The 26,632-nt window shown below is 37.9% G+C and overlaps 1 protein-coding gene across 17 annotated transcripts in view; it reads right to left on the bottom strand.

Moving 5' to 3' along the window:
• tmprss7 (transmembrane serine protease 7) overlaps positions 1 to 26,302 on the bottom strand; it is a 57,870-nt gene extending 31,568 nt beyond the window's left edge. For 2 of the 17 annotated variants that reach the window (XM_069888539.1, XM_069888547.1), the window contains exons 1-10: positions 26,042 to 26,298; positions 25,559 to 25,629; positions 22,091 to 22,142; positions 21,827 to 21,879; positions 16,798 to 17,014; positions 13,137 to 13,267; positions 8,415 to 8,482; positions 5,238 to 5,431; positions 4,054 to 4,092; positions 1,964 to 2,192 (exon numbers count right to left, since the gene is read on the bottom strand). In XM_069888539.1, coding sequence (XP_069744640.1) covers positions 1,964 to 2,192; positions 4,054 to 4,092; positions 5,238 to 5,431; positions 8,415 to 8,482; positions 13,137 to 13,267; positions 16,798 to 17,014; positions 21,827 to 21,879; positions 22,091 to 22,142; positions 25,559 to 25,629; positions 26,042 to 26,072 — 1,085 coding nt within the window. In that variant the 5' untranslated portion in view covers positions 26,073 to 26,298. Of the gene's footprint in view, positions 1 to 1,963; positions 2,193 to 4,053; positions 4,093 to 5,237; positions 5,432 to 8,414; positions 8,483 to 13,136; positions 13,287 to 16,797; positions 17,015 to 20,621; positions 21,792 to 21,826; positions 21,915 to 22,090; positions 22,143 to 25,216; positions 25,273 to 25,374; positions 25,630 to 26,041 lie in introns of those variants that run through there. The other 15 variants (XM_069888543.1, XM_069888544.1, XM_069888548.1 and 12 more) reach the window with 15 other exon arrangements.
• Between the last annotated feature and the right edge of the window lie 330 nt (positions 26,303 to 26,632).

Below are 26,632 nucleotides of genomic sequence, written 5' to 3'. Positions count from 1 at the left end.
AGAAAACATGCAAATGTTGTTGAAAATTTTCAATAAATATTTAGTTTGGCCCATGACTTAGTCCAAGTTTTTAATTTTGGCCCTCTGTGAATTTGAGTTTGACACCCCTGCTCTACACTATCAACTACATATAAATAGCTAAAAGTTATTACTCTACTCATATGAGAGAACACATGACCTCATCAGTTCTTGCAATTGCCTTTAACTAAACATGAACAGCAAGCTACATCCTTGGCTTAGAACATTAAAAGCAATGGTTTTCAACCTTTTTCTTTCCACTCACATACCACTAATTATTCCCCATGCCATAGGTGCTCTGTGATTAGTAAGGGATGGCTTAAGATTGTATGTGGGTGGAAAAAAAAATTATTTGTACCAAATTGGCTCATAATGTGCAGGGTTTCATAACTCCACCGGAAATGGGCCAATGTCAATTTTTCTCAAGCAAAATATTTCAGTAACAATTGGGTCTAGAGCAGTGATTCTCAACCTTCCCTTCCCACTCACATCCCACCTTAAGCCATCCCTTACTAATCACAGAGTATTGATGGCATATTTTTGATGTCACATCACCAGTACCTATATTACTGAAGCACAGATTCTCCACTTTGTTAATTTCCAGCAAAAAATTGATAATATTCTATTTCATTCCTACTGTTTGTTGTACCTGTATTCTAGTCTTTTGTGAATTGTGCAGCAAGATATACACACCCCAATGCATCTCACACCTCTGCAATCGCTCACCATCTGGATAAAATCCATTATGCTAAAATGAGTTGAGAATAATGTTGCTATTCACTTCATTAACTGTCTCAAATTATCTGCTGTTAACAACCAGGAACAAAATAAAAAGCTTTTTTAGCTATTTCTTTTTCCTAGAAGTTAAATATATTATTTCATTTATGTGCTATCCTGATTAGAATGAAATATGAACTGGAAATAATGTCATTGTTAAAGACTCCAGCAACTTACAAACAGATGTCTAATGAAAAGGGTGAATTTCTAGGTCAGTGCTATTTCCATCTGAATACTGTACAGATGTCCTGGGTCCCCATGAATAATGCATAATGGCTGTTCCATTTATTCTTGCTGGGCTAACTTGTTCAGCTTCTGGCCAGCATTGCACCAGACTTTACTTTAGGAAGGAAACACAATCATGTAGTTCTGCATCTCAAAGCTGCACATTCACTTTACAACTGGAAAACTTTTCAAGGCGAAAATGTATCATTCACAATAGCATGGCTATTTTAGGGCCTATACTAGCCTTTAATTTGTAAGTTTCCACATTCATGCAGTTCACAAAATTTACAGGCACTTATATGGATGTGTCCGAAATTCAGTGCTGAACTGACAGCAAATCCTAGCAAAATTTAAGTCTAGCTTCTCTGAGACCAGATGAGCATTTCAATTTTTTTTTAAATTTCCAGCATCCACAAAATTTTGCTTTCTGGTTTGCAGTTTTTTGTTAGCTTTTGCAATTGTCCACGACCAATTGTTACGCTTAGTTTATTTTGCCTTCTTTTCCAATGTGTTTATATATTTTTATTACCAGCCAAATATGCTCTACTTTCTTAATAATAGTTTGTATCCTGGGCATAACCTGCTGATAATATTTAATGATTGATAGGCTGCTCCTTTTATAAAATCTCACTTTTCTAATATATCAGATGGGTTAATAGAAAATAAAAGAATGTCATTCCAAATATATTAAACATTGTCATTAATCTCAGAACTAACATTTGCATCATATTTTTGTTTTGTTCAGTAAGGTTCAGATATAATTGATTAAACTGCTTGCTTGAAATAAAATTCTAATAGTTTAAGCTTATCCAAATGCTTGTTTTATCATTACAACATGCAAAATGAAAACAATGCACATGATACTATAGAGAGAGAGAGAGAAATGCAAAAATCAACAAGAATATGAAATAGATTAATAAATGGACTGTGATTCAATGCATACCGGTATAAATTCCTACTTCTGATTGGCATGAGAGAATCATAAATATGGAGTGAATCTTTAACACAATTGTCGGGTTCAATCTTCAAGGCAATGAGAGAGAGACGAATCACATGACCTAGCAGGGAAGTGAGCTTGAAGTGACAGTTCACTCTTCCTGTGGCTGCAGAGAAGTTAAAAGGAACAGGAATTCGCGCCTGCTCCACATGCTTATCTATAACATATTTTGAATCTGAGAAAATAAAAATGATTATAGATATTACTATATATAATTTATTGGATGTTTTTTTAATATTTGTCCACCTTCCTTTCCATAGTGCAAATAAATATCAAAAAAACATGAACTAATGTAACTTATCAAGTAGTTTTTTCTATAGCTACCACTTATTTCCATCATTCTCTAAACCTACATGAGAATTTGTATTCTATGAAATCCTTTTTTATTCCTTTCTTGATTCCTCATCTTTTGCTAAATTCTCACAAGTGCTTCAAATATATTTTCAGTGGACTAACTGATCCATCAAGGATCCACAGCACATGCTCTGTTCTCGCTGCTACCAGCAAGGGTAGAGATGCCACAAGATACACACCATCGCATTCAGGAATAGCTCCACCATCAGACTCCTCAACAATAAACTCAATCAGGGACTTATTTAAGGACTTAATTTTGCACTTTGTTTTTTTCCCTCTTTGTATTGTACAGTTTGTTTACATTATCAGTATTTGTTTACATGTATACAGGCTAGAGGATTGTGAACTTGACCTGCACCATCATGGGTATTGGTCTTTACTCAACTGAGGACATCTTTAAGAGGCAGTGTCTCAAGAAAGCAGCTTCTATCATCAAGGACCCTCGCCACTATGCTATGCCCACCCACTGCTACCATCAGAAAGATAGTACAGGAGTTTGAAGACACACACTCAACCTTAGATAAGCAATTTCTTCCCCTGCGCCATCAGATCTCTGAAGTTGCAATAAATCCAAGAACACTACCTCACTTCTTTTTTGCACTAGTTATTTATTTCCAGAATTATAATTTATAGTAATTTTGCACCTGTTCTCCACAATACTGCTGCCGCAAAAAAAATGTGACACGTGTTTGTGATAATGAACCTGATTCTGATACTCCACAGGTGCAATATTTTACAATGAGTACAAAGCCACAAAGAAGTACACTGTACTGTCACCAATTATGAGAATCTTAGTTTTAGGTTGGAAATTTAGATTTAGGGCTGTGGTTGAGGGCAAGGCTACCAGTGGTGGTGTGGTTAAAACTTGGAACTGCAGATATTCCTCGGTAGGGTAGAGGCATGACTCATGCTGCATGAGAGGTCGCAGATTCAGATTCTAGATGAGCTCGATTTTAGATCATATTTCACAATAAGCGGCAGGTGATACTTCTCCTTCCTCCACCTAACCAGAGCTTCAATGACCTAGATTCAATCCAAAGCATTGATATTGTCTATGTGGTTTGTGATGTTCTCCTCCATCTGCTTTCTTCCCACATCCCAAATGTGTTGATTGGCAAAATAATTGACAACTTTAAATTACCTAGAGTAGATGACGGCAGGAGAATTTGTAGATGTTTATAAGCATGTGAAAGGAATAAAAAATAATTAGGGGAATAAAACTAATGTTAATGCTCAGAGCCAACATCGACTAGGCAGACTAAAATGACATTAATATCTTATGAAATTATGATGTTGGGAAGGTTAAAACTTGGAACTAAATTGAAAATTAAGTTACATTATTGCCTGTTACTATGCTTTTTAATCACATCTCTTAATTGGGAGCCAATTCAAATCAAATTAATGCAAGATAGGAGTCTTGATTCATAACTATTATAAAGGGATGTGCAGAATATTCTCTGTTAACTATATATACCCAGGTGCTTTGCTGTTCAGCGTGGGCGATCATGTCTCTCCATTCATCACGGTCTCTGACCTTCCGAATTCCATTTGTTAAAACTAGCTAATATTTATCCCTCAGGTACTCACAGATGAAAAAGATTCTCCATGAATAAGGTTTTTATTTCTTAAAAAGTACCTATTCTGAGCATTTATTAAAGTGAAATTTAATTTCAAATCCTTACCTGTTGTAGCTGTAGCAATGTAATCTGAACGAAGACCTGCTATTGGCAAATAAAGAGAATTCAGTATAAAATGTATTAAAATACAGTGGTAGAATTTAAACTTTTACCAAAACATACATTCAACTTGTACATGTCTGAGTAATTTTCAGAGCTTAATGTAACTAATTGGTTAGCAATCTGTGTTTCTTAAGGACCTACTTAAAGCAATTGCTACAAAATTATACTAAAAGAGCAGTATCACAATATTTCACCAGTTGATTTTAACCATTTTCTTTCTTCTTTTTATGGAAATATTCAAATTAACAGATCAACAGCTTTACAAAACTGAGTGAAGTAGTTTCAGAACGATGTCTCAATTTTCCCCCACACCATCTTTAACCAAGACCACTGGTGTACAGTTGTGTGCATATGAATTGGAACTTAAACTTTAATGGCCCATTGTTGGGTTGATCAGTTAACAGATTCAAAGCAGTAAGAGATTGCCAAGATTTTGTAGTCATCCATTGACAAACAAAAACTAGTCCAAAATTTCAATAGGCTCTAAAGCATAGAGTTTCCCTAATCTGACATCAACTTCAATATATAATCTTATTGGCAGCATCTGTGAAATCCAACCACTGGACAGTCTCCAAATTGTCTGATCAGATAGATGAAAGAAGTCTCGTGCATGAAGCAGGAAATATTGTCCTTGATGACATTATTGTACACAAGGTGAAATAATGGTTGGGATAAATGTGCAGGATTTTGAAAAAAAAAGTATCAGATTGCAAACTACAAATATTTGATTTATTTTTAATTTGCAGTTTTTAATCTGTGGAACTGCAACTTTACACTCAAAATGAATGCAGTATCGGACGAAGATCATATCAGATGCTCTGTCTAAATGATACATGATTGCTCTCATTGGGCAACACAACAGAATAACAAGTAGCTGAAGTTCATTTTGATTCCATATGCTAAGTCTACAAGAGGAACTTGTGGAAGTGACATCATTTATAGCAAACTGAATTTTTGCCTTTGTCAGCATATGTATTGAAGCAGGAATTTACCCATTACTTTTCAACAATAATAAGGGCAGGTGTGGCAGTCTTGGCCTCATTACTTTGCAAATTCTGGGTTGTTTACATATATTGCACAAGATGGTGTTTTCAAACAAATACAAGATTCAGTGTGCCAAAAAATACCATTAACAATAATCGAGTCCATGTCCACAGGAAGTCCAAGGAGGTAACCAACTGATGTACGGTTTACCAGACTTGTCTGGATAGAGTCCTTCAAGATAGCACTGACACAGTCCTCACACACAAACAAAGTCTTCATATATGGGACCATAAAGACGATCCAGAAATGAACAAGGACACCACCATTATTGTTCTCACTGCAGAAGAAACACAAGCAACTTTCTAAGTAGGTTCATTCTCATCAAAAACAACTTCCATCAACATGGCATTAAGTTTGAATTATATGGATTCACCTTTTGTTTTAAACTGAAGCTTAGAATTTCCATTTATTTATGGATGCTTATTGTGACCAGTTATAGGACACCAGAGTGGAGATGATCAATCTTAGTTATTGTAAATGTTTGGAAGGAGTTGCTGCAGTTTCATCTTCCTCCACTATATGGAATCTGTTGTTAGCTGACATGGTTATTCATACAGTAAACAGTATGCTGAGCCATGAGCACCGTTCTTCTTGCAACTCATTGGTTAAAATAGTGTTGTCAATAAATATATTGTTTATTTGCATGAGAGGTTATTGGATGGTATTTGATTTAACTTGGTTTGACTGTGATTGAAATAAAAGGATAAAAAAATGGTGCACATCGGTGTTATTTGTTCGAATGATAATATTTGATGTAATAGCTATCACTAAACAGATAATACTCAGAAAACTTGAGGGTCTAAAGATAGACAAGTTCCCTGATCCTGATGGAATACATCCCAGGGCATTGAAAGAAATGGCAGAAGTTATAGTCGAGGCTTGGTGGTAATTTATCAAAATTTTCTGAACCCTGGACAGGTCTTGGTGGATTGGAATGTCACGGCGCTATTTAAAAAAGGATGTAGCCAAAAGGCAGGGAACTATAGAGCAATTGGTTTAACATCTGTAGTTGGGAAAATGCTTGAAGCTGTCATTAAAGAAGAATTAGTGAGGCATCTGGAGCAAAATCCATCCATCAGACAGATGTAGCATGGATTTAGGAAAGGTAGGTCTTGTTTTCCAAATTTACTGGAACTCTGAGCATGTAATGAGCACAATAGATAGAGTGGAGTAGGTGGATGTTGTTTACCTGCATTTCCAGAAGGAGTTCAATAAAGTGTCACTAAGACGTGCAGAAGATCAGGATACATGGAATTGGGGGTTATTTATTAACATGGATAGAGGATTGGTTCACCAATAGAAAGCAGAAAGTTGAGATATAGAGGTGTTTCTCTGGTTGGCAATTGGTGGTGAACAGGATGCCACAGGGGTCAGTGTTGGCCCCACAACTGTTCACAGTATACATAAACGACCTGGAAGAGGGGACAGAGTGTCGTGTATCTGAGTTTGCTGATGACACCGAATTGAGTGGAAAAGCAAATTGTGTAGAGGATAAAGAGAGATATAGATAGATTCTGTGAATGGGCAAGGGTCTGGCAGATGGAGTACAATGTTGGTAAATGTGAGACTATCCACTTTGGAAGGAAGAATGAAAGATCAGAGTATTATTTAAATGGAAAACTATTGCAGCATGCTGCCGTGCAGAAGTACTTTGGGGGGAGGGACCAGGTGCTTGTGCATGAACTGCAAAAGATTGGATCAAGGCAGCAAATTAAATGTTGGCCTTCATTGCTGGAGGGATTGAGTTTAGGAGCAGGGAGCTTATGCTGCAACTGTACAAGGTACTGGTGAGGCCACATCTGGAGAACTGCATGAAGTTCTGGTCTCCGTACTTGAGGAAGGATGTACTGGCTTTGGAGGCGGTGCAGAGGAGATTTACCAGGTTGATTCCAGAGATGAGGGGGTTAGTCTATGATGAGAGGTTGGGTCGTGTGGAACTGTACTCGCTGGAATTTAGAAGAATGAGAGGACTTCTTTGGTGATAGCTATTAGAAAATTATGAAAAGCATTGCTAATTTGTTTCCATTGGTGGGGGAGACCAGAACTAGGGGACATTGCCTCAAGATTCAGGGTTGTAGATTTAGGACAGAGAGGAGGAGGAACTGCTTTTCCCAGAGGGTGATGAATCTGTGGAATGCGCTGCCCATTGAAGCAGTGGAGGCGACCTCAGTAAATATATTTAAGACAAGATTGGATAGATTTTTACAATGTTGGTGAATTAAGGGATTTGGGGAAAAGGCAGATAGGTGGAGATGAGCCTATCATCAGATCAGCCATGAACTCTGAATGGTAGCGTAGGCTCAATGGGCCAGATGGCCTACTCCTGCTCCCATTTCTTATTTTCTAATGTACTTTATGTTCAAATGAGCCACAAGAGAAACAATGTTCCAGTTCTAATAAAGTAATTGACCTGAAATAACTTCTTTTCCTCTCTCAATAGATGCCATCTGACTTGGAGTGTTTCAGCATTTTCTGTTTTTAATTTGGATACCCATATTTGCAGTTTTTTTTAATTCATTAGGTTAAATAATATCTCCTTATATGGAAACTTACTACACGGAAATGTTTCCAAGAAAATTATTTTTGAAACATTGTTCTTATCATTGATCAGGCACTAATAGCAAAGGTTACAAAAGAAACTCTGGAGAATAGTTCAAGCATAAAATCTTTACTTCAACTGGCATAAATAGACTCAGACTAACTTGCAAGGACAAAAGTATCCAAGATTGTGATGACAAAGCCTGAAACTTGCGAACCAGCATCCCAAGGAACCTTTCCAAAACCCAGCCTCTACTCTGTCATGGTTTAACAGCTGATTGTAAACTCTCTTTAAACCAGGAACATTATTTCAAAATACCATGTTGTTGATTGATGTGTTCTGTCAATGCTAACCTTAAATCAACCTCAAAGAGAACAAAGATACAATAATTGTTCTTCATCAAGTTGTTACATTTCCATTCATCGCCCACCCCCCACCCCCCACCCCCACCCCCCACCCCCACCCCCACCCCCCACCCCCACCCCCACCCCCCACCCCCACCCCCCACCCCCACCCCCCACCCCCACCCCCCACCCCCACCCCCCACCCCCACCCCCCACCCCCACCCCCACCCCGCCCCCGCAATTTTTCAGAGATGCCACTGTTCTCTCAGGCTTCATTCATTTTTATATTAAAAAAGCACAATGTTTAGGCAACTTGACATAAATTCCAGTAATTCAGCCTTTGATCTTTACTAAGAACACATTTAGAAATGCAATACCTCAAGTCAGAAATGGTCGATTGCTTGTACATCTTGGAGAAAAGTGATTTCCGATAAACATTGTTCATCTGAAAGAGAAGTACAATGTTCAAAAGTGAAATAAAAACAAATATTTTACTTGTTAAGAACATATTTAGGACAAAATATGGCCTTAAACATCAAAGCCTGTGGCTCTATGCATGTCAATTTGCGATGGAGTGGTCAGACACTAAATCAAATTCCAAAGTACTCCTTATGAAATGAAGTTAAATTTCAGAAAGAAGATTGACTTGAAGAATGCATTAGACTGACTTTTTAAAAATTCTTGTGCACACATCACTGAGTACTCAAAGTAGATTGATGTTCCTGCATCAATGCCTTGAGGGCAAGTGTGAAGATTATACCATTGAGTCATACAAAATAGTAAAGATAATAGATTATAAGGCTGCTAACCAACACAAGAGCCCATGGTATTAAGGGAAAGGTACCAGCATGGATAGAAAATTGTCTGACTGACAGAGCCAAAGTGCAGGAATGAAGGACTGTCTACTTGTAACTAGTGGTGTTCCACAGGGGTCTGTGTAGGGCCTGCTCCTTCTCACGCTGTGCATAAATTATTTACATGGTAGATTTGATGGCTTTGTGGCCAGCATTGTGGATGATCTGAAGATAGGTGGAGGGGCAGGTAAAGTTGAGGAAGCTGGAAGACCAGAGAAAATAGATGGGTTGGGAGAAGAGACAGATGGAATACAGCATGATTGGTCATGCGCTATGGTAGAAAGACTAAAGATGTTGACTATTTTCTAAATGAGAGAGAATTCAGAAAGTGCAGGTCCAAAGGAACTTAGTAGTCCTAGTGCAGGATTCCTTGAAGGTTAACTTGCAGGTTGAATGATACCAAGGAAGGCAAATGCATTAACATTTATTCTGAGCATTCAAGAATATAAAAGCAAAGAGGTAATGCCAAGGCTTTATAAAACATTGAGCAGACCACCGATGATGTATTCTGAGTGGTTTGGGGCACTATATTCCAAGGTGTTGGAGAGGGTCCAGAAGAAGTTTACAAGGATGATCCCAGAAGCGAGGGGGTTAACATGTGATGACTCTGAATCTATACTCACAGGAGTTTATAAGTATGAAGGGGAGGGGGGGTGGGGGGGCGGGAGATTCTTGTTTGAAGCATACTAAATATTGAAAGGGGATGGAGAGGATGTTTCCAGTAGTGGGAGGGTCTTCAATCAGAGGGCTCAGCCTCAGAATTAAAATGAAAGGTCATAATTTTAGAACAAAATGGGGAGTTTCTTCAGTTAGAGATGGTGAATCTGTGGAATTTGTTGCCACAGAGATTGATAGGTTATTGATTAGTAACGGTGTCAAAGGTTATGGTGAGAAGGCAAATACATTAGCCAAGACTCAATGGGCCAAATGGCTTAATTCTGCTCCCAATTCAAGATCTCATGGTAAAATTAAGATCAATATCCTTAAAAATGATAGTTCATAATGTATCCCTAATACATTTAGATGATATTATCAGGGATTGTATACTAATTCCATTAAATTTACTTCACATTTAATGGAGGTTGAAATTTTGTAGAATAACAATAGAGGGATGAACAATGTGCAGGTAGACATTAGTCTAGATTAACATTGTGGTCAGCACAGACATGGTGAGCCAAAGGCCTGTGCCACAGTTTCGATAGGAGTTGAAAAATAAATATTTCATTGAAATTTTTGGCCTGAGCCCTTTTTCAAAGTATAAGCAAAATGCATCTGAATTAAAAACTGGGGAGAGAAAGGGACTACTATTCAATGTCCAAACTGTCAACAGGATGTGGCCAGAGCAAAGGATTCAGAGTGTATCTAAAGCCATAATCTCCACAGTCTCAATTGTGTAGATTAGGGTCTGTATTAACAGGGATCAAGTATATGGATAGGTTGAATGTTGCATATTTCCCACCTATTTAAATTCACTGAGCTTTTTGGAAAATTTATTATACTAAAGTGAAATAAAAGTGTGCTTGTACAATAATGGAAAAATCTACTTGTCTAACACTATCAAAGAGCTGAGAGTTTAGATTATTGGACTTTTATTGCATTCAAGATAGTATACCGTATATTTCAGTGTATAAGTGGAGTCATGAAACCCAAAAATTCTCAAAAATTGAGATCAACTTGTACGCCATATATGCTTTTGAGACCTTAAATCCAGCTCAAAATCCAATCCGCACTGATCTGGTGTACAAGTCTACCCTTGAAAACCAAAAAAGAAACTTGACTGCGACAGATTTTCATTTTTTTTGAAAACAACATAATTAGCACCCTTCAAAAATCTCTATAATCATCTGAAAACAACAGCACATTTAGAATTCCTTCAAAAATCACTCTCGCTCTCATCATCTGAAGTAAAGATGGCAGGAAGCACATCCATAATATCACTGTTTAAACAGTTATTGTACGTCTCTCAGTCGGTATCTGATGAGGCAGCTTCAGCTTTGTGGTCAGTGTCCCACAATAAATCATCTTCTGTGCCATCAATTACACAAGAGATACCACACTTTTTAAAATGATTTTTAGCCTCTACTTTAACTTTGTCCCATGGCTTGAGCATGAAGTTACACAGCACATCGTGATGCTCTCGTCATTCTGCACTCGTCATCCATGTATCCCATTCCTCGTGCACATGGTCTTTGAATGGCTTGTTCAAGCAGACATCGAGATTTTATAATATAGACGTCAAACCACCTGGGATGACTGCCATGTAAGTATTATTTAGTGCTAATTATTTTTAGTTTTCTCAGTTTAGTGGCTATGAAACATCTCAGACCAGCAAACTCCGTTCTTTGCGTAAACCCCCTGGCCACCTGTTCCACAAATTGTCTATCCATAGTCTTACACCATTTAAACATTACCATGGGTCTCAATTTTGTCCTGTTGGCCATGCACTATAACACTATGGTAAACCTGGTCCTTTTATGGACTACACCTCTGGTTTGCAGTTTTAACACTTTTCCATTCCACTGTCCTATTGCCTATCCTGTCAAAATTCATGGGGATTTTGTCCATGTTTCCAATATTTGCCAATGCAAACTGGTGTTTCTGCCAGTTACATATAATAAACTGGTGAAAACCTACAACTCCATGATCAAGATCTTTTGGTCGTTTCTGTGCAAATTTGGTTTCTTTTTGCACCAGCAGGCAGTAGCTTCAAAGTCATCACTGAGATCTGGGTGTGACTTGGCCCACTGCAGTGCAAATGTTCTTACTTTATTTTGGGTGACTGTGTAGCAATCTTGCCTCTGTTCGTGTACCCATTCTGCAACGTGATTTTACAACTCTGGCCAACGAGTGATTCCTTTTCTCAAAGAACATTGCTTTCTTGGTATTTTTCTTAAAAGTCTCTTCTTGCCTCCTCCACTCTCTTACCAACTTCTCATGCACATCAAATTTTCTTGCAGCAGCGCAATTGTTGGCTTTCTTGGCCATTTCTATCACTTTCAACTTAAAAGCTTACTTCATATTTCCAGCACATGCTACGTCGTGCCAATGGACCCTCCATGTTAGCAACCACCTCCAGCAAACACCCAGCAGATCAATATGTGCGATCTATGTGGGGAGAGTCAACGTATACACCAGTCAACAGCCCATCTCAGGCATCGCGAGCTTTTGGGGGCCGGGGAAGGTGTTGACTAATATGTCGGTTAACGAGGCACCTCAGGCAGCCAGAAAATAGGGATCGTCATGCCAGATATACCATAAAACCCTTAAAATGAGGCTGGGGGTGGGGTGGGGAGAAGTGTCAACTTGTACGCTGAAATATACGGCAATTATTTTCATTAAGGATTTATTTATTTACATTTGTTATGTATTTGAGGTTCTTTTTTGACAGTTTTCTAACATTTTAAGTTTCTGAATTTATTTCTCAGGAATATTCAGATTTAAAATAAAAGTCTAGAACAGATTCAGTTTAGTCATGGGCTGTGTCTCAGGCTTCTAGGCAGGGCTAGTTTAAACCTCCCATTGTGATATTCCTTTTACAATATGCAGAACTTTTAATACGTCCCATGGAAAGATAACAAAATTGGAGTTATAATTTAAAGCAAAATCAGTGTTAACTGCTGAGGACTTGTCTGTCAGCAACATTGATGGCTACGTATAGCGAGCATTATAACAAAATTTAAAAGTAGATGCATTAACTTGCTTAGTCATCCAGAATTTGAACTCAGGTTCTGACCATATTTTGAAAAAATATTCCTCTATTTTCATCTCTTTTACTCACACCCTCAAATCATGCCTGAAAAAATTTACAAAGTTGAACAATGAAGAAAGCACTTCAGAGGCCAACCTCTATGGAGCATCCTTCCATTATGTAGAAAGTGATCAAACTTGGAGAGAGAAAGCAAAGGCAAAAGGAACAACCACCATGGCCAAGTCCTCCCTTAACTATCATGTGTGATATCCATCAATGGGTTTTACACCTCAAACATTGGGCTCATGAGAATCTAAGAGGACAGGAAAAAAAACCTTTACTGTCAGAGAGTTTTGCCCAGTGATATAAAATCGACCAACATAAAGGCAACAATGTGCAATAATGGCAAAGGTTTGATCCAAGCACAATTGTGTTCAAATAAACAACTCAGATATCAATTTATAGCAAATGATGTCTATTTTTACTAAAACACAATTTGTTCACGAATACTTTCCCTATGTGACCACATGTAAAATAGTGGCATTAAAGTTTCTTACCACTTGCAGAACTTTATCTGCCATGTGAAGAAATTCAGTAGAGTCTTTTCTTCGATACTCAGGAATATATTTAACATCAGCTATACGGAATAATCCAGCAAAATACAAAGCATTGTTGTTTTGAATTCCCACTGTTCAGTGGAAGGAAAACTATATTTTAGCACAAAAGAAAGAAATGACTCCTTTGGCTCAAGCAACAAATACAAAAACAATTCAAAGTTTCTTAAGCAAATATATTATTAAATTCCCAATGTCTTACATGTTTGACAAGGTTCCTAGAACACTGACTTTCAGCTATCAATATTAGCTGGCATTGGTTTAAGTGTTTAAATGAATTCCTGTTTGGCCAAGAGGCCCTCAAGCTCAACTGGATGAAGAGAAGACTGTATATAGAGTTCAGTTTCAACTAGTAGTCCAGCCATATTTAAGTTAAGCCAGAAAGAGTAGTCTTCTTCACTTGGAATGCTGTACAAGTAACCTTTGCTCTTCCCATGCCAGACTGCCTCTCTTAAGAACAAGGGTTCAGAAACATACAATTCGGAATTTGCTATTAAACCCACAAACCTTTTCAGCTATTTTACTCTGTTTAAGCTGATTTGCACTCAAATCCCACTTGCCTCATACCTAATAACCAGAGTTTTAAAATATTCAATTGACAGAGCCTGAACAACTTTTTGAGCGATTTAGATTTCAATAATGTGACTACCACCATCACCTTTCCTGTGAAACCAGAGATGACAACACACTTGGCCACTGCTACGTCACCATGAAGCAATTCTACTGAGCAGTCCCGAGACTGCACTTTGGCAAGTCTGAACACCTGGCTGTACTTCTACACGTAGCAGACAAGCAGAGATGGAGTACTACAGCACCGTTGGTCAAGACTATGAAAGTATGGAGTCAAGGGAGGCAGAGGAGTGCCTGAAGACTGCTTTGAATCTGTGGTCTGGGCGATATTCAATGAATCATCTTCAAATTTAAATGAATATGCCACAGCTGTCACCCACTTCATCAACTTTATGTGAATGAGTGTGTGCCCACATAGGGGGAGTATCCCAACCAGAAGCTATGAATGAATCAAAAGACTTGCAACCTGCTGAAGGCAAGATCCATGGCGTTTCAGGTTGGTGATCCAGATCCCTGCAGGAAGTCCAAGTACAACCTGCGGAAGACCATCATAGCAGCAAAGCAGCAATACAGAAGGATGCTTGAGGCAGAGTCAGATACTCGACAGCTATGGCAAGGATTGCAGGCCATTACATCCTACAAAGCGAGACCGAATACCATAAATGACTGTGATGTTTCACTACCCAATGAGCTGAATACCTTTTATGCTTTCTTTGAGAAGGAGAACTCAACAACCCCCATGAGAATTCCTGCAGAAGCTCATGACCCTGTGATATCTGTCTCTTAAGGCCAACGTCACAACTCCCTTCAAGACTGTGAACCCTCAAGGGGTCAGGCCCTGATAGCAGGGTACCTGGCAGAGTACTGAAAATCTATGCCAACTAATGAGCCAGAGTGTTCGCTGACATTTTCAATCACTCATTGCTGCAGTCAGAGGTTCTCATGTGCTTCAATAGGGCAACTATCATCCTGGTGCCCAAGAACAGGATGAGCTGCCTTAATGACTATTTCCCAGTTGCACACACATCTACCATGATGAAATGCTTTGAGAGGTTGGTCATTGCCAAGTTAAGATCTAGACCCCTACAATTCACGTACCATCACAATTGCTCCACAGCAGATGTAATATCACTGACTCTCCACTCAACCCTGGAGACAACAGCAACATGTACATCAGGCTACTCTTGAATGACTACAGCTCAGCTTTCAACATGATCATAGCTTCAGTACTGGTCAACAAGCTCCAAACCCTGGGCCTCTGCACCCAGATCCTCGATTTCCTCATTTGAAGACCAGAGTCAGTGTACATTGGAAACAATGGCTCCTCCTCACTGACCATCAATACAAGCACACCTCAAGGATGCGTGCTTAGCCCACTGCTCTACTTGCTTTACATTCAACTGTGTGGTTAGGCACAATTCAGATGCAGTCTGCACATTTGCTGATGACACCACGGTTGTCGGCAGAATCACAGACAGCAACGAGGACACGTACAGGAAGGAGAAAGATCAGCTAGTTGAGTGGTGTAACAACAACCACCATGCCCTCAAAACCGAGGAGCTGATTGTGAACATCAGGAAAGAGAAATCAGGAGAATACAAACCAATCCTCAGAGGTCAGGAGTGGGAAGGGTTAAGGACTTCATATTCCTGGGTGTCAGCATCTCTAAAGATCTATCCTGGGGCCTCTATGTTGATACAATCATGAAGAGGTTTACCAGCAGCTATACTTCATGAGGGGTATGAGGAGATTTGGTATGTCACCAAAGACTCTATAGGTATACCATTCTGACTGGTTGGATCACTGTCTGGTGGCTAATACATAGGACAAGAAAAATTTGCAGAGAATTGTGAACTCAGCCAGTGCCAGCATGAACATCAGTCTCCACTCCATTGAGGAAATCTACAAGCGACATTAACTTAAGAAAGCACCTCTATCCTAAAGGACTTTCACAACTCAGGCTATGCCCTCTTCACACTACTACCATTGAAAGGGAGGTGTAGCTGCTTGAAGATGAACACCTAGTGGTTCTAGGACAGCTTCTTTCCCTCTGCCATTGGATTTCTGAATGGACAGAAAACCACTAACGCTTCACTTTATCTTATTTTTGCATTAATTTATTTTTCAATGCAATTTTACAGCAATGTGTGGGCTATGATGTGGTTGCAAAACAATGAATTTCATGACCTGTTCAGGACAATAAATTCTGATTCTAAAGTTCCTCCCAAAATGATACTCAATTTAAAATGATCCTCCCACCAAACAAAATTAGCATTGGTCATCAATTTGTTTAATTATATTCACAACTAATTGTGTTTTCCCCTTTGAGAATCAAGCTGTCTCTGCAACAAGTCTATGTAACCTCCCTGCATAATTTATTCCATTTAGCCACGTGATTCAGTGGAAGATAAACTGCACCCATTGCAAGCCCTACATGCCCTCAAATCTTGGTACCCAGAACTGAATGAAGTACTCCAAAATACATTCTAATCAGAGCTTCAAAAATTGAATCAATTAAATTTATAGAAAAAAAAGATAAAAAAGTGCAACAGACCGACTAATTCAATGGTTTTTTTTTAAGAGCTTGTGCAGACTTAATAGCCTCTTTCCTAATAGGCCTATTCCATGACTTTTATGATTCAATATTCATCACATTGTGCAATAAAACAGTTAATTAATTGATTACAAGCCTGGTCTTGATCTGTGCTCTGAAAAATTGATGAGGTGCCACATATATTCAATTTAGTACACAACAAGGTCCAAATCTTAGAAGCTTCAAGTATTTTATCATGCAAGCATTGCATAGGAAAATGTGAATCAACTCCAACAACAGAAAGTCATTTGTAGGAGCAAATAGTATTGCTGATCCAGACATGATAAATGCAGGAGATCACAACGTTGTCATAGAAAATGATCAAATATTTGGATCAGCATCTAATCTCACTCAAACAGATAGATTTGAGAACAAAATGAATGCTTTCAACTTGTCATTTGTTTGTAATCTAGCACAGATGTAGGCGAGTGAAATACTCACAAACAAAGACCCAGAGTAGGGTCCACGTTATTATTACAATAATAACCAGCATCAATGTAAGGAGGAGAATTTTTTTGTTTATAAAGAAGCACTCGGTCATTTCACCAAATTGATATCTCTGTGATAATTTGGTCTTCCTATTTGCTTTTCGTGGGCTTTTCCTTTTCACAGGCCTGGTTCCATCGACATTGGTCACGTAAGTGGATATTTCAGATACCTGCATATAAAACAGAAGAAAATCTACATTGTAGTTCATAGCGACTACCTCATTCATTTAGCATGTCCAACATGGAAAAGTCACAAACTATTTCATGGATACTTAATTATTCACAAATAAAGGAGAAAGCAAAGGTATAATTACTGATCGGTGTTGGCATAAGCTTCAACAACAACTAAAAACTTCTAAGAAAGATTTAAAAAGGAAAAGCAGATAATTAAGGCTTCTGTTTGCAGTTCCTTGATGAAGGGGAATACATGGAGGCCAGAAGCAGAGAACTTTGAGTGGTTTTGTGGCTCTTGAATTTGAATATAGTGAAGGTCAATGAGTTGGAGTGATAGGTGAACAGGACAATGCACAAAAGAATGTAGGCAGCATTGTTTATTTTAAAAAGATTTATTTTGGAGCATGTACAGTTCGCTAAAACTTTTCTTCATGATGCATCCAGATATGCAAAATGAAATAGTCCCAAGGACAAGCCACAGCAATAAAACGGGAAATATTTTGCATCCATTTGAGTGACACAAGATTCAGTTTAGGTCATCTAAGAATCAGTGAGGATTTGCAAGAATATCTTTTCTACAATCTCCATCTGTACTAGAGCACCACAGGGCTGCATTCTTTGCCCCCTGTTCTACTCACTTTACACCTGTGACTGTGTGGCTCAGTATGTCAACACCGTTTACAAATTTGCTAATAACACCATGGTAATGGGTTGTATTAAAAAAGTGATGAAACAGCATACCAGAGGGAGATCGAAAACTTGGCTGAATGGTGTACTAACAGCACTCTCGCACTCAATGACGCCAAAATCAAGGAGCTGATTGTAGAATTTAGGAAAGGAAAACAAGATGTGTACGATCCACTGATCATTGGGAGAAATCAGAGGTGAAAAGGTGAGCAAGTTTAAATTCCTTGGAATCACCATTTCGGAGGACCTTTCCTGGACCCAACATGCTAATGTCATCATGAAGAAAGTACATCAGCACCTCCAAATTCTCAGGAGTTTACGGAGATTTGGTATAACATAGAAAACCTTGGCAAACTTCTACAGATGTGTAGTGGAAAGTGTACTGACTGGTTGCATCACAGGCTGATATGGGGCACCAATATCTCCGAGCAGAAAGCCCTGTAAAAGGTGATGGACACAGCCCTGTATATTGCAGGCAAAATTCTCCCCACCATCAAGAAAATCGACATGGAACGCTGGTGTCAGAGAGCAGCAGCAAACAGCCAGGACATGCTCGCTGCTGCCATCAGGAAAGAGATATAGATACCAAAAGACTCTCACCACCAGGTTCCGGAACAATTGCTACCCTAAACAAACTTAAGCCCCTTTCACACTTGCAAGTTTCCCAGGAATTAATGGCCAACTGGCCTAAAAAGGATCTAGTGTGAAATGAAAATCTTGTCAAACCCTGGCTTCTGCAGATGCCTGTGTTGTAATCAGGCAAGTGTAGAATGGGCAATTGCATTCTAGGATAGAAATGACCCAAGTTTTTGTGTGAGTGCAGAAATGTGAAGGAAGATTAAAATGAAGGGAAGGGAGGGGAGAGCACGAGAGCTAGTACTGCAATAAATAGCAATAGCAGACAATTTTTAAGCAGCATACGAAAGTTGGTAGCACTATTGCATACAATTTATAAAGACCATGGGAAAAAGGGATGGTGGACCTGCCCTCCCAGAATTCTGTGTGGCAAAGAAACCCCTGCATGAGTGTTCTGTGCATGCAGCCCTTTCTCTGAGAGCAGGACCACCATCCCTTTTTCCCCCATGGTCTTTATAAATTGTGCATGATAGCATTACCAACTTTCCCACACTGTATAAATAGCGCTACCAACTTTCCCATGCAGTTTAAAAATTGTCTGCTATTGCTAGCACTTTTCTACTGTCTCTTGTAAAGGTTTATAATAGGTTGGCCCAACAACAACAGGGGCTGAAGGGTTCATACTGTGCTGTACATAAAGCTTAATTATGTTATAACTAGGCATGATTAATTTTGTTCAAATACAAGATCATAATACATTGATCAGGATTTAGGGCAGGTCCACCATCACTTGTTATGTCATGATGTCACTGGTAAAAGGTAGAACAGTCCGAACCCTGGGGATGACTCCTTGCAAGTGTGAAACTGTTCAGTGTCCCAATTAAGAGTGGTCAAGTGTGAACAGCAAAATCACCATTCCTATCCTAGGACACTGAACAGTCGATTTAGTGGGACGCAAGTGTAAAAGGGGCTTTAGACTCATTTAAGGATTCTTCCTTTGCACATTATTTATTATTGATTTTTTTCTGCATTGTAGTTTGTTTACATTTCTTTTGTATGAGCATCTTTTGTCATGTACAGTTTTTTTTTGCATTACCAATAAGTAAAAATACTGCCTGGTCCACAGGAAAAAGAATCTCAGGATTGTCTGTACTCTGATAATAAATCTGAATTTTTAAGTTTGAAAGGCAACTTTTCCAACTCTCTCAGTGTTAAACTGAATATCAAGTTTCTCCAGTGAGGCTTGAAATTACAACTTTCTAATTCAGAAGCAAAAATAAATCTACAAAGCAAAGCCTGGTATGTTTTGCAATTTCTTCATTCACTTACTATTCAGGAGATAAATGAGCATTTTTTGGAGAGCATTTGGAGGGAAGTACCAAAAAGTTGTAGTATGGAATTCAGGTATGGGATCTTGTAATAACCATTGTTGATTTGCATTTAAACTAGTAACTGCATTTGGTGTTACAATCTTTTCACAGCATATTATTCTCAATGCAAACTTATTTTTATGATGTAGAATATTCTTAACAATAATCATATTTTTATATATTATCTGCAAAAGCAACTTAATACAACTTCCTCAATCAACATAATTTAAACCAATTAAATCCTTAGTATTTGTAATTAATGTTCATGGAATACAGTCAATATTTTCATTCAGAATTTAACTGTTTAACTCTAATATATTTCAACAAGTTCAAATAATCATCTTGTTTTCTTGTCACCAGTATTTTTTGCTGTTTACATTTTGCAGCAATTTAGATTCTTAATTTATAATGTAATCAAGTATGAAAGAATATAAATCTTAAAATAACCAACTTCAAATGTTTACAACATTCTGAATAGCTAAGAGCCTTCTATTTCATTGTAAATATCTTAAATAATAAATGTTCCATTCCATCATTTAAAATAAACAGAACAGGATAGCATGTTACCCGGGCAACTGCATGGTATAGAATATCCTTTTATCCTGATGGAATCATTCATTGAGGAAATACAACACCCCCTCATTGTAATGGACAGTGGAACCACTGTTACAACTTTAAATTCATCTGAAAGTGGAGCTGTCGAATTAATATTTCCCCATAATCCAAAATATTCTTGAACAATAATAATTTTTGAAAAAACAATATCAGAAAAACAGTTTAGATTAGATACAGATATTGGTTTTTGTGATCATATTAGCCCCCTGTCAGATGGAAGCAAATTAAGTGTACATTTTTCCAACATGGTCATGCAGAATAAACACTCCAATGAAGTACAAGGGATGTGAAAATGGAAAACAATGCATCTAAAATAAAACAGAAAATGCTGGAAATACTCAGCAAGACAGTTTACATCTGTGGGAAGAGAAATGGTGTCAACGCTTCTGGTTGAAGAAACTTCATCAAAACTGAGGACGAGAGAAAATAAAGTCAGTAAGATGCAAGGGTACATCTCTGTTAGGGTAAAACCAGAGTGGCTACGGAGGTCCTGCAGATTAACTGCCATCTAATCTGCATTCATTTTCTCCACTGCTGCAGGAATCGCATTGTGAATGCAGAATGTAATCCACTAATCTGGGAGAAATGCAAGTAAATCATGGCTTCACCTGGAGAGACCTTTTTAGTTCCAGGATTGTAGGAAGGGAATAGGTGAAAATTATGAGCATTGCATTGCCATGGCTGCAAGGGAAAATGCTGCAAGGATAGGTGTTGGCGGGAGTCAAAAAAGCATGCTGTATGAAAACTTTATATCCTCAAAAATACCAGTTTGATAACCTTATCATGTATGCAAACTACCCTTTCTCTGGACTGACTTTTATTGGCTTGCTATTTTTTTAGTGTATGCACAGTTGCTTGATTCTGAAATGTACATTAGATAGGAGGAAGTTTCATTTCTTTTCTGAGCAGTGGAATTGTATTCTATTGTATTCTCTGGTTAAATTTAATCTTGTACTCTGCTTCCTTCCCTCTCAATAATATGTTTCATCTTTATCATGACTTTGTCTCCATGATACTTTTCATCCTCTGTTCTTGGTCCCATTGTCCGTTCACTGCTCATCTGCCCTTTCCAGTTTGAAGTCTGCTTGATTGTTCACTATTCTGAACAGTTTCCACTTTTGTCACCTGCTGCACTTCAGTTCCTATTTCATTAGGGAATTATTCTAAATAATCACCACAAATATTCTGTGAACAAAGCACTACAAATAAATATTTTTTGTCTCTTTTTACTTAAACTGAGTATGACAATTAATAAATACTGGTAGATCCAATACTGACAAAGTAAAACAAAATTCAACAGTGGAAATAACAGAAGAATGTTGAATGGTTTTTCATTAATTATAAAACTACCATATGCTTCACAGTGAATAGATTGGCCAACGATATCTTTTCTTCAAACTATTACACCCCAATGCACAAAATATCATGAACTAAATTACATGTTTAATGTTGGTTTTGTTCCTAAATCAGCCACTCAAGCAAATATTTACCATATTAGACTTCACCAGCACTTTATAACCCCAAATACATGAATAAATTAAGAGAATGTAATGCACTTACACATACACCTGAATCATCCTCTGGTCTGGTTGGTTGTTCACAGTTTTTCATTTCTGCCATCACAAAATTTTCAAACTTGATTTTCTATCTTGCAGAGAGACAATTGTAGACAATGGAATCTACAGCTTTTTAAAGTCATGAAGTAGCTCAGCGACTTTGAATGACTCTGACACGTAATTAATTTCTGCCAAATCAGTTGATGAATAGTTTCCAAACAAGATCTATGAGCAATGCTCGACACTGTTTGAAGAGATATTGTTTTACCTTGTAAGTAACAATGTACCACATGGTGGCAGCAGGAACATGGAAACTGGAGCTGGAATGACACCAATCATTATCTGAAGTATTCTAAAGTTAGAATCTATATATTGAAAAATAAAAATATTTCATAATCTAAGAAACTTACCTTTTAAAATGCCAGACTAAAAATGCCTCAGCTCTTTCCTAAAACAGATAAGCTTCTCTGATCTTTTTCATTTTGTTTCATATTATGGGCAGTGAGAAGCTGAACCAGGACAGGAGTAGCCTCAGTGACAAAAGGAAGCTGTACCAAGGACTCTTTATTGAAACAGAAATCAACGGGAATCAAATTGAAGACACTTGTAACTGGATTTTTGCTTGCTATTAAAGATATTAATTAGAGTGGTCAGTGGCCAATATTTATGACCTTAATATTTTAGTACGGGGAGGAGTTGATTGAGAGAGGGGGAGGAGTTGATTGAGAGAGGGGGAGGAGTTGATTGAGAGATGGGAGTGTGTGTCCTCTTGAAGCAGCTTCAGCTGGAACATTACACAGTTGCTTTACCCCTGATTTGCATTCTGTTGTGGTTGGATAGGACAGTTTAATTTCATTATTCAGAAGTCATCTTTTTTAAAAAAAAAAACACCATTCTCGCTTACAAGCATGGACAAGTGATATTTGCACCACAAGTGTTAAGTGATAACCATTCTGGATGTGAAAAAAGCCCTTAAGTGGCCTTAGCATTTCTAAGTTCTCATTGTTCTGGAAACCACGTGGAATTGAAACCTAATAGTTATTTTCATGGCTTTTAGAGCATGACAGTGTTTGGATATTCTACTGAAATTAGCAATTCTTGTCCCCGCCATCTAAACTGTGAATATCAAGATTCTCTCAGATGTAGATTTCTGCTGCAAATCTAAATTATCTCTGTTATCCAGGACATCATAGTCTTACCTGTAGTCACAGCGTCAATGAGAAATGCAGCATGGAACTGGGCCTCTTATACCATTATTAGAATGTAAATATCAAACTAAAGTTATGTAAAATTCATCAGGTCTTCCTGATGAATTCCTTAAATATTGTTTACATCTTCTGTCATTGAAGCACAAAAGAATGAGAAATTTCTCAAAGCAGTACATCTGGGCAGGAAAGGCTAATATTTTAGGTGCCTTTTAAATGCTGTTTAGTTGGACTTGCTTTTTGAAAGACAAGTTTGATGGGTTAATTAGTCTTCCTGATGAATTCCTTTGATCCAAACTACTCTGATGTGAGAAATTGTGAGAAAAGCAAATGTTAAAGTTAATTAGAAAATATTCAAAGCTGGAAGTTGGATTTTTACATCAGAAAGATGCTTTTAAATTCTGTATTTTAATAAGGCACATAATAAGATGTGGTTATGCAATCTCACCTCAGGATTCAAGGATAGCAGACATGTCTTTTGGAAGAGATCAGATGGTTCAAGGTTTGATTGCCATTATTCATTTAGATCAGGCATTTTTAAAAAATCAACATTTAAACTTTGCTGCAGATTTAGGTTTCCTCACTTACAATTTAAGCAAAAGTTCTGACTGCATGCAAATGTATGTCTTTTCCTTTCAACCTTTCACCCTAATGTCCAAGAATACATTTTGAATTGCTCAGAAGGCCACATATATGCCTATTCTCAAATTTGGAACAAAATGGGATTGAATATTTAAAAGATGGATTGAAAAATAGCAAAATTAAACACTAAAAATAACCAAAACAGTTAACCTTTATTTCAGCTGTGCCCCCCCCCAGTACTCTACTCAAAGTGTATTGTCTCCCCTTTCCTGTGAGGTGAGATGTAATTCCACCACTAGGTCACCAGGGGTCATCCCGGTGACCTTGTCTGTAAAGCAGTCCAGAGCTACAGTCTAGCCTTCCAGGTTCATCTTGCAGAGACAAGACCTCTTAGTGTACATATTAGTTTATTAAAGCTGTCTTATACTCGCACTGCTGTTGTAGTTGTCAGTACACCCTGTAAAGCAGATAAGTTTTGTTTCTTCCATACTACTTAAAAATATTTGTGTTACACAAGGTGAAAATAAAACAAGCCTTTTACTTAAAAGTGTTGTGACCCCCTTTGAGAATGTCTCCTCTAAAGAAAACAAATTATTAAAGAGCTAAAGTAACATTAAGAAATATTAGCAAGTGTCAAAAGTATGGGGAAAATCATAATGGAACTGCAGCAACACAAGGATCCACAAAGTGAAACACGATCCAGTTGCTCGGGGAGGAAATAAAGAGGCCAATAGCAAGAGTATCTGCTTTAACTCATTTTTTTCCTGCAAATATTAGAAAGCAATTAAAGGAAATGTTTGCTGAATAAAGACTTTTCCTGTACCAAGGATTATAAAAAGAACTGGTTAAAAAAAAATTCAGCTGCACTTTTACTGACAGGCACAAGCATTGCTGGTGCTTGGATGACAATGACACAGCGACAGAGAGGAAAAACCTGGCCACAGATGGCCAAACAAAGCTAAAAAGGAAAAGCCATTTCAAAGGAACAACTTGAAGAGCAGACTGGAAGAAAACAGTATCCATCTGTCCTTGCTTGTGAATCATTTCACATTCTGCAGGCTGGAACATTTACATTGCCTAAAGACATACTGATTAAAAAATATTCCTGACATATGGAAACTTGCTCTTCATCAAAGCATTCTCATTTCAGGGTTCACTTCAACACAATTTAATTACTTAAAGCCCAATATGTCTCATCAGGGCTCCTGATTAGGTGTAATAATAAAAAGTGAGGTGAGAAACTGATAATTATTAGAAGTCAAACAGGGTCATAGGTTTAGTGTTCAGTTTACAAACTGAAAATCACTGTGCCATACCAGAATTACGGTAAACATTTTTATCTGTTCACAGGCAAAGAAATAGGATGCATTAATCGTGGAAAAAGTTTTTTTAATACAATTTATAATCTGTAATTTTTGTTCCCCTTGGATATTTTTGGCAAAACTGTAGAGAAGAAACAAAAATTGTGTCAACATTTGGTAAGTTTCCAGAATGATCACAATCCACCAGCAGTGTCTTGGAGAGATCAAGTATTCTTTGCATATGTATATTCAGAGATCTAAATGATTTTAGTCAAAAAAAGTAACATTCTAACATTTGTCAATTACCTGTTCTCTTCCCAGTTTACATTTCCTCTCCATCAAAAATCAGATTAAAAGGATCACTGTATGTCAAGGAGAATTTAAATATTTAAATCTGTACAATAATATACATTTTTAATTGCAAAGAAATTCGAACAAATTCATGACAATTAATAATTACTCACCTTTAGCATCATAAAGAAATGAAAAAAGAAAACCACTCCCTACTCAAACCGGCTCCAAAACAAACAGGAACAAATATGCCAAGAAACTGAGAAAATTCTTGCTTTGACCATCTCTGAATACTGTGAAAATGGTTAACAAATTGATGTTCAGCACCAAAGCTACAATTCTCAGTAATGATGGTACCTTAAGCAGAGAAGCTGTATATCTACTGAGCCCTGGATTATTGGCTGTGGTTTCAACTCGGGAGCAAGCACCTGAAGTAAATTAAGACAAGTTTGCAACAAGTTGAAAAATATCACTGCTATTTTAACATTCTTCAGTGAATCCAGATAATGTAGATCATGAGAAAGTACATCAGAATGCAATGTGCCATTGAGCAGTAAACATTAGCAGAAATTCAAATTTAACTAAATAGTCCTCAGGAAAATGGCCAATTCAGTGGAGACATGTTAATTGTACTTTCAATCTATCATGCAAATAATTTACTGAAATACATCAGAGGAACTATTTAAAAAGCAAGCAAAAGATTTATAGATAAAACATCGCAATGCACAATCACAAGAAAATTTAAAACCATGTTCTTGTCCATAGGGAAGACACTATCTAATATCTAAGCCTGAAAGATCTTGTAGAAATTCAGAATGAATTCAAATCACATTGACTTGCCAGTCAAAGCAACAATGGAAGTCATTTTCATTCCCAAGTAATCTCTTGGAATATTCTGATAATTAAAGTTATACTGTGGCGGCCCCCATCCTCATGGCGAACCGGCCCCGCTTGTATCGCCACGCGGCAGGGCAGCCATGGGGAAATGGCGTCGTCAGAGGTTTCTCTCTGACTCCAGCATCCCTTCCAGCTGCATCCTGGGCAGTGATTATGATGTCACAATGTACCAGGTGACTGAGCTCCTGCTGCCCTTATAAGGACGCACTGAATTTGAATAAAAACAGTCGTTAATGACTCTCAACATGGTGGCTGTGTTTCTCCCACTGCTCACTCCCCCACAGTGGTGACCCCAACAAGCCCAGACATTTTTCTGGACTCAAAACACCATGGATTCAGCAGAGGTAAACGCTGTCTCCATCAAGCTTCTCCCCTTTTGGACCCACTGACAGAGAACGCAGTTTGGGCAGGCAGAAGCACAATTTCAACTCTGCAATATCACCTCAGATGCCATGATGTTCTATCATGTCTTGAGCGCTCTGGACCAAGATATGGCAGTGAGGGTGGATGACATCATCTACCACCCCCCAGCTA

This window comes from Narcine bancroftii, chromosome 7 (assembly GCF_036971445.1).
Source record: "Narcine bancroftii isolate sNarBan1 chromosome 7, sNarBan1.hap1, whole genome shotgun sequence".
NCBI lineage: Eukaryota > Metazoa > Chordata > Chondrichthyes > Torpediniformes > Narcinidae > Narcine > Narcine bancroftii.
The sequence above is the reverse complement of the archived record's forward strand: the minus strand, read 5'-3'. Positions and strand labels throughout refer to the sequence as shown.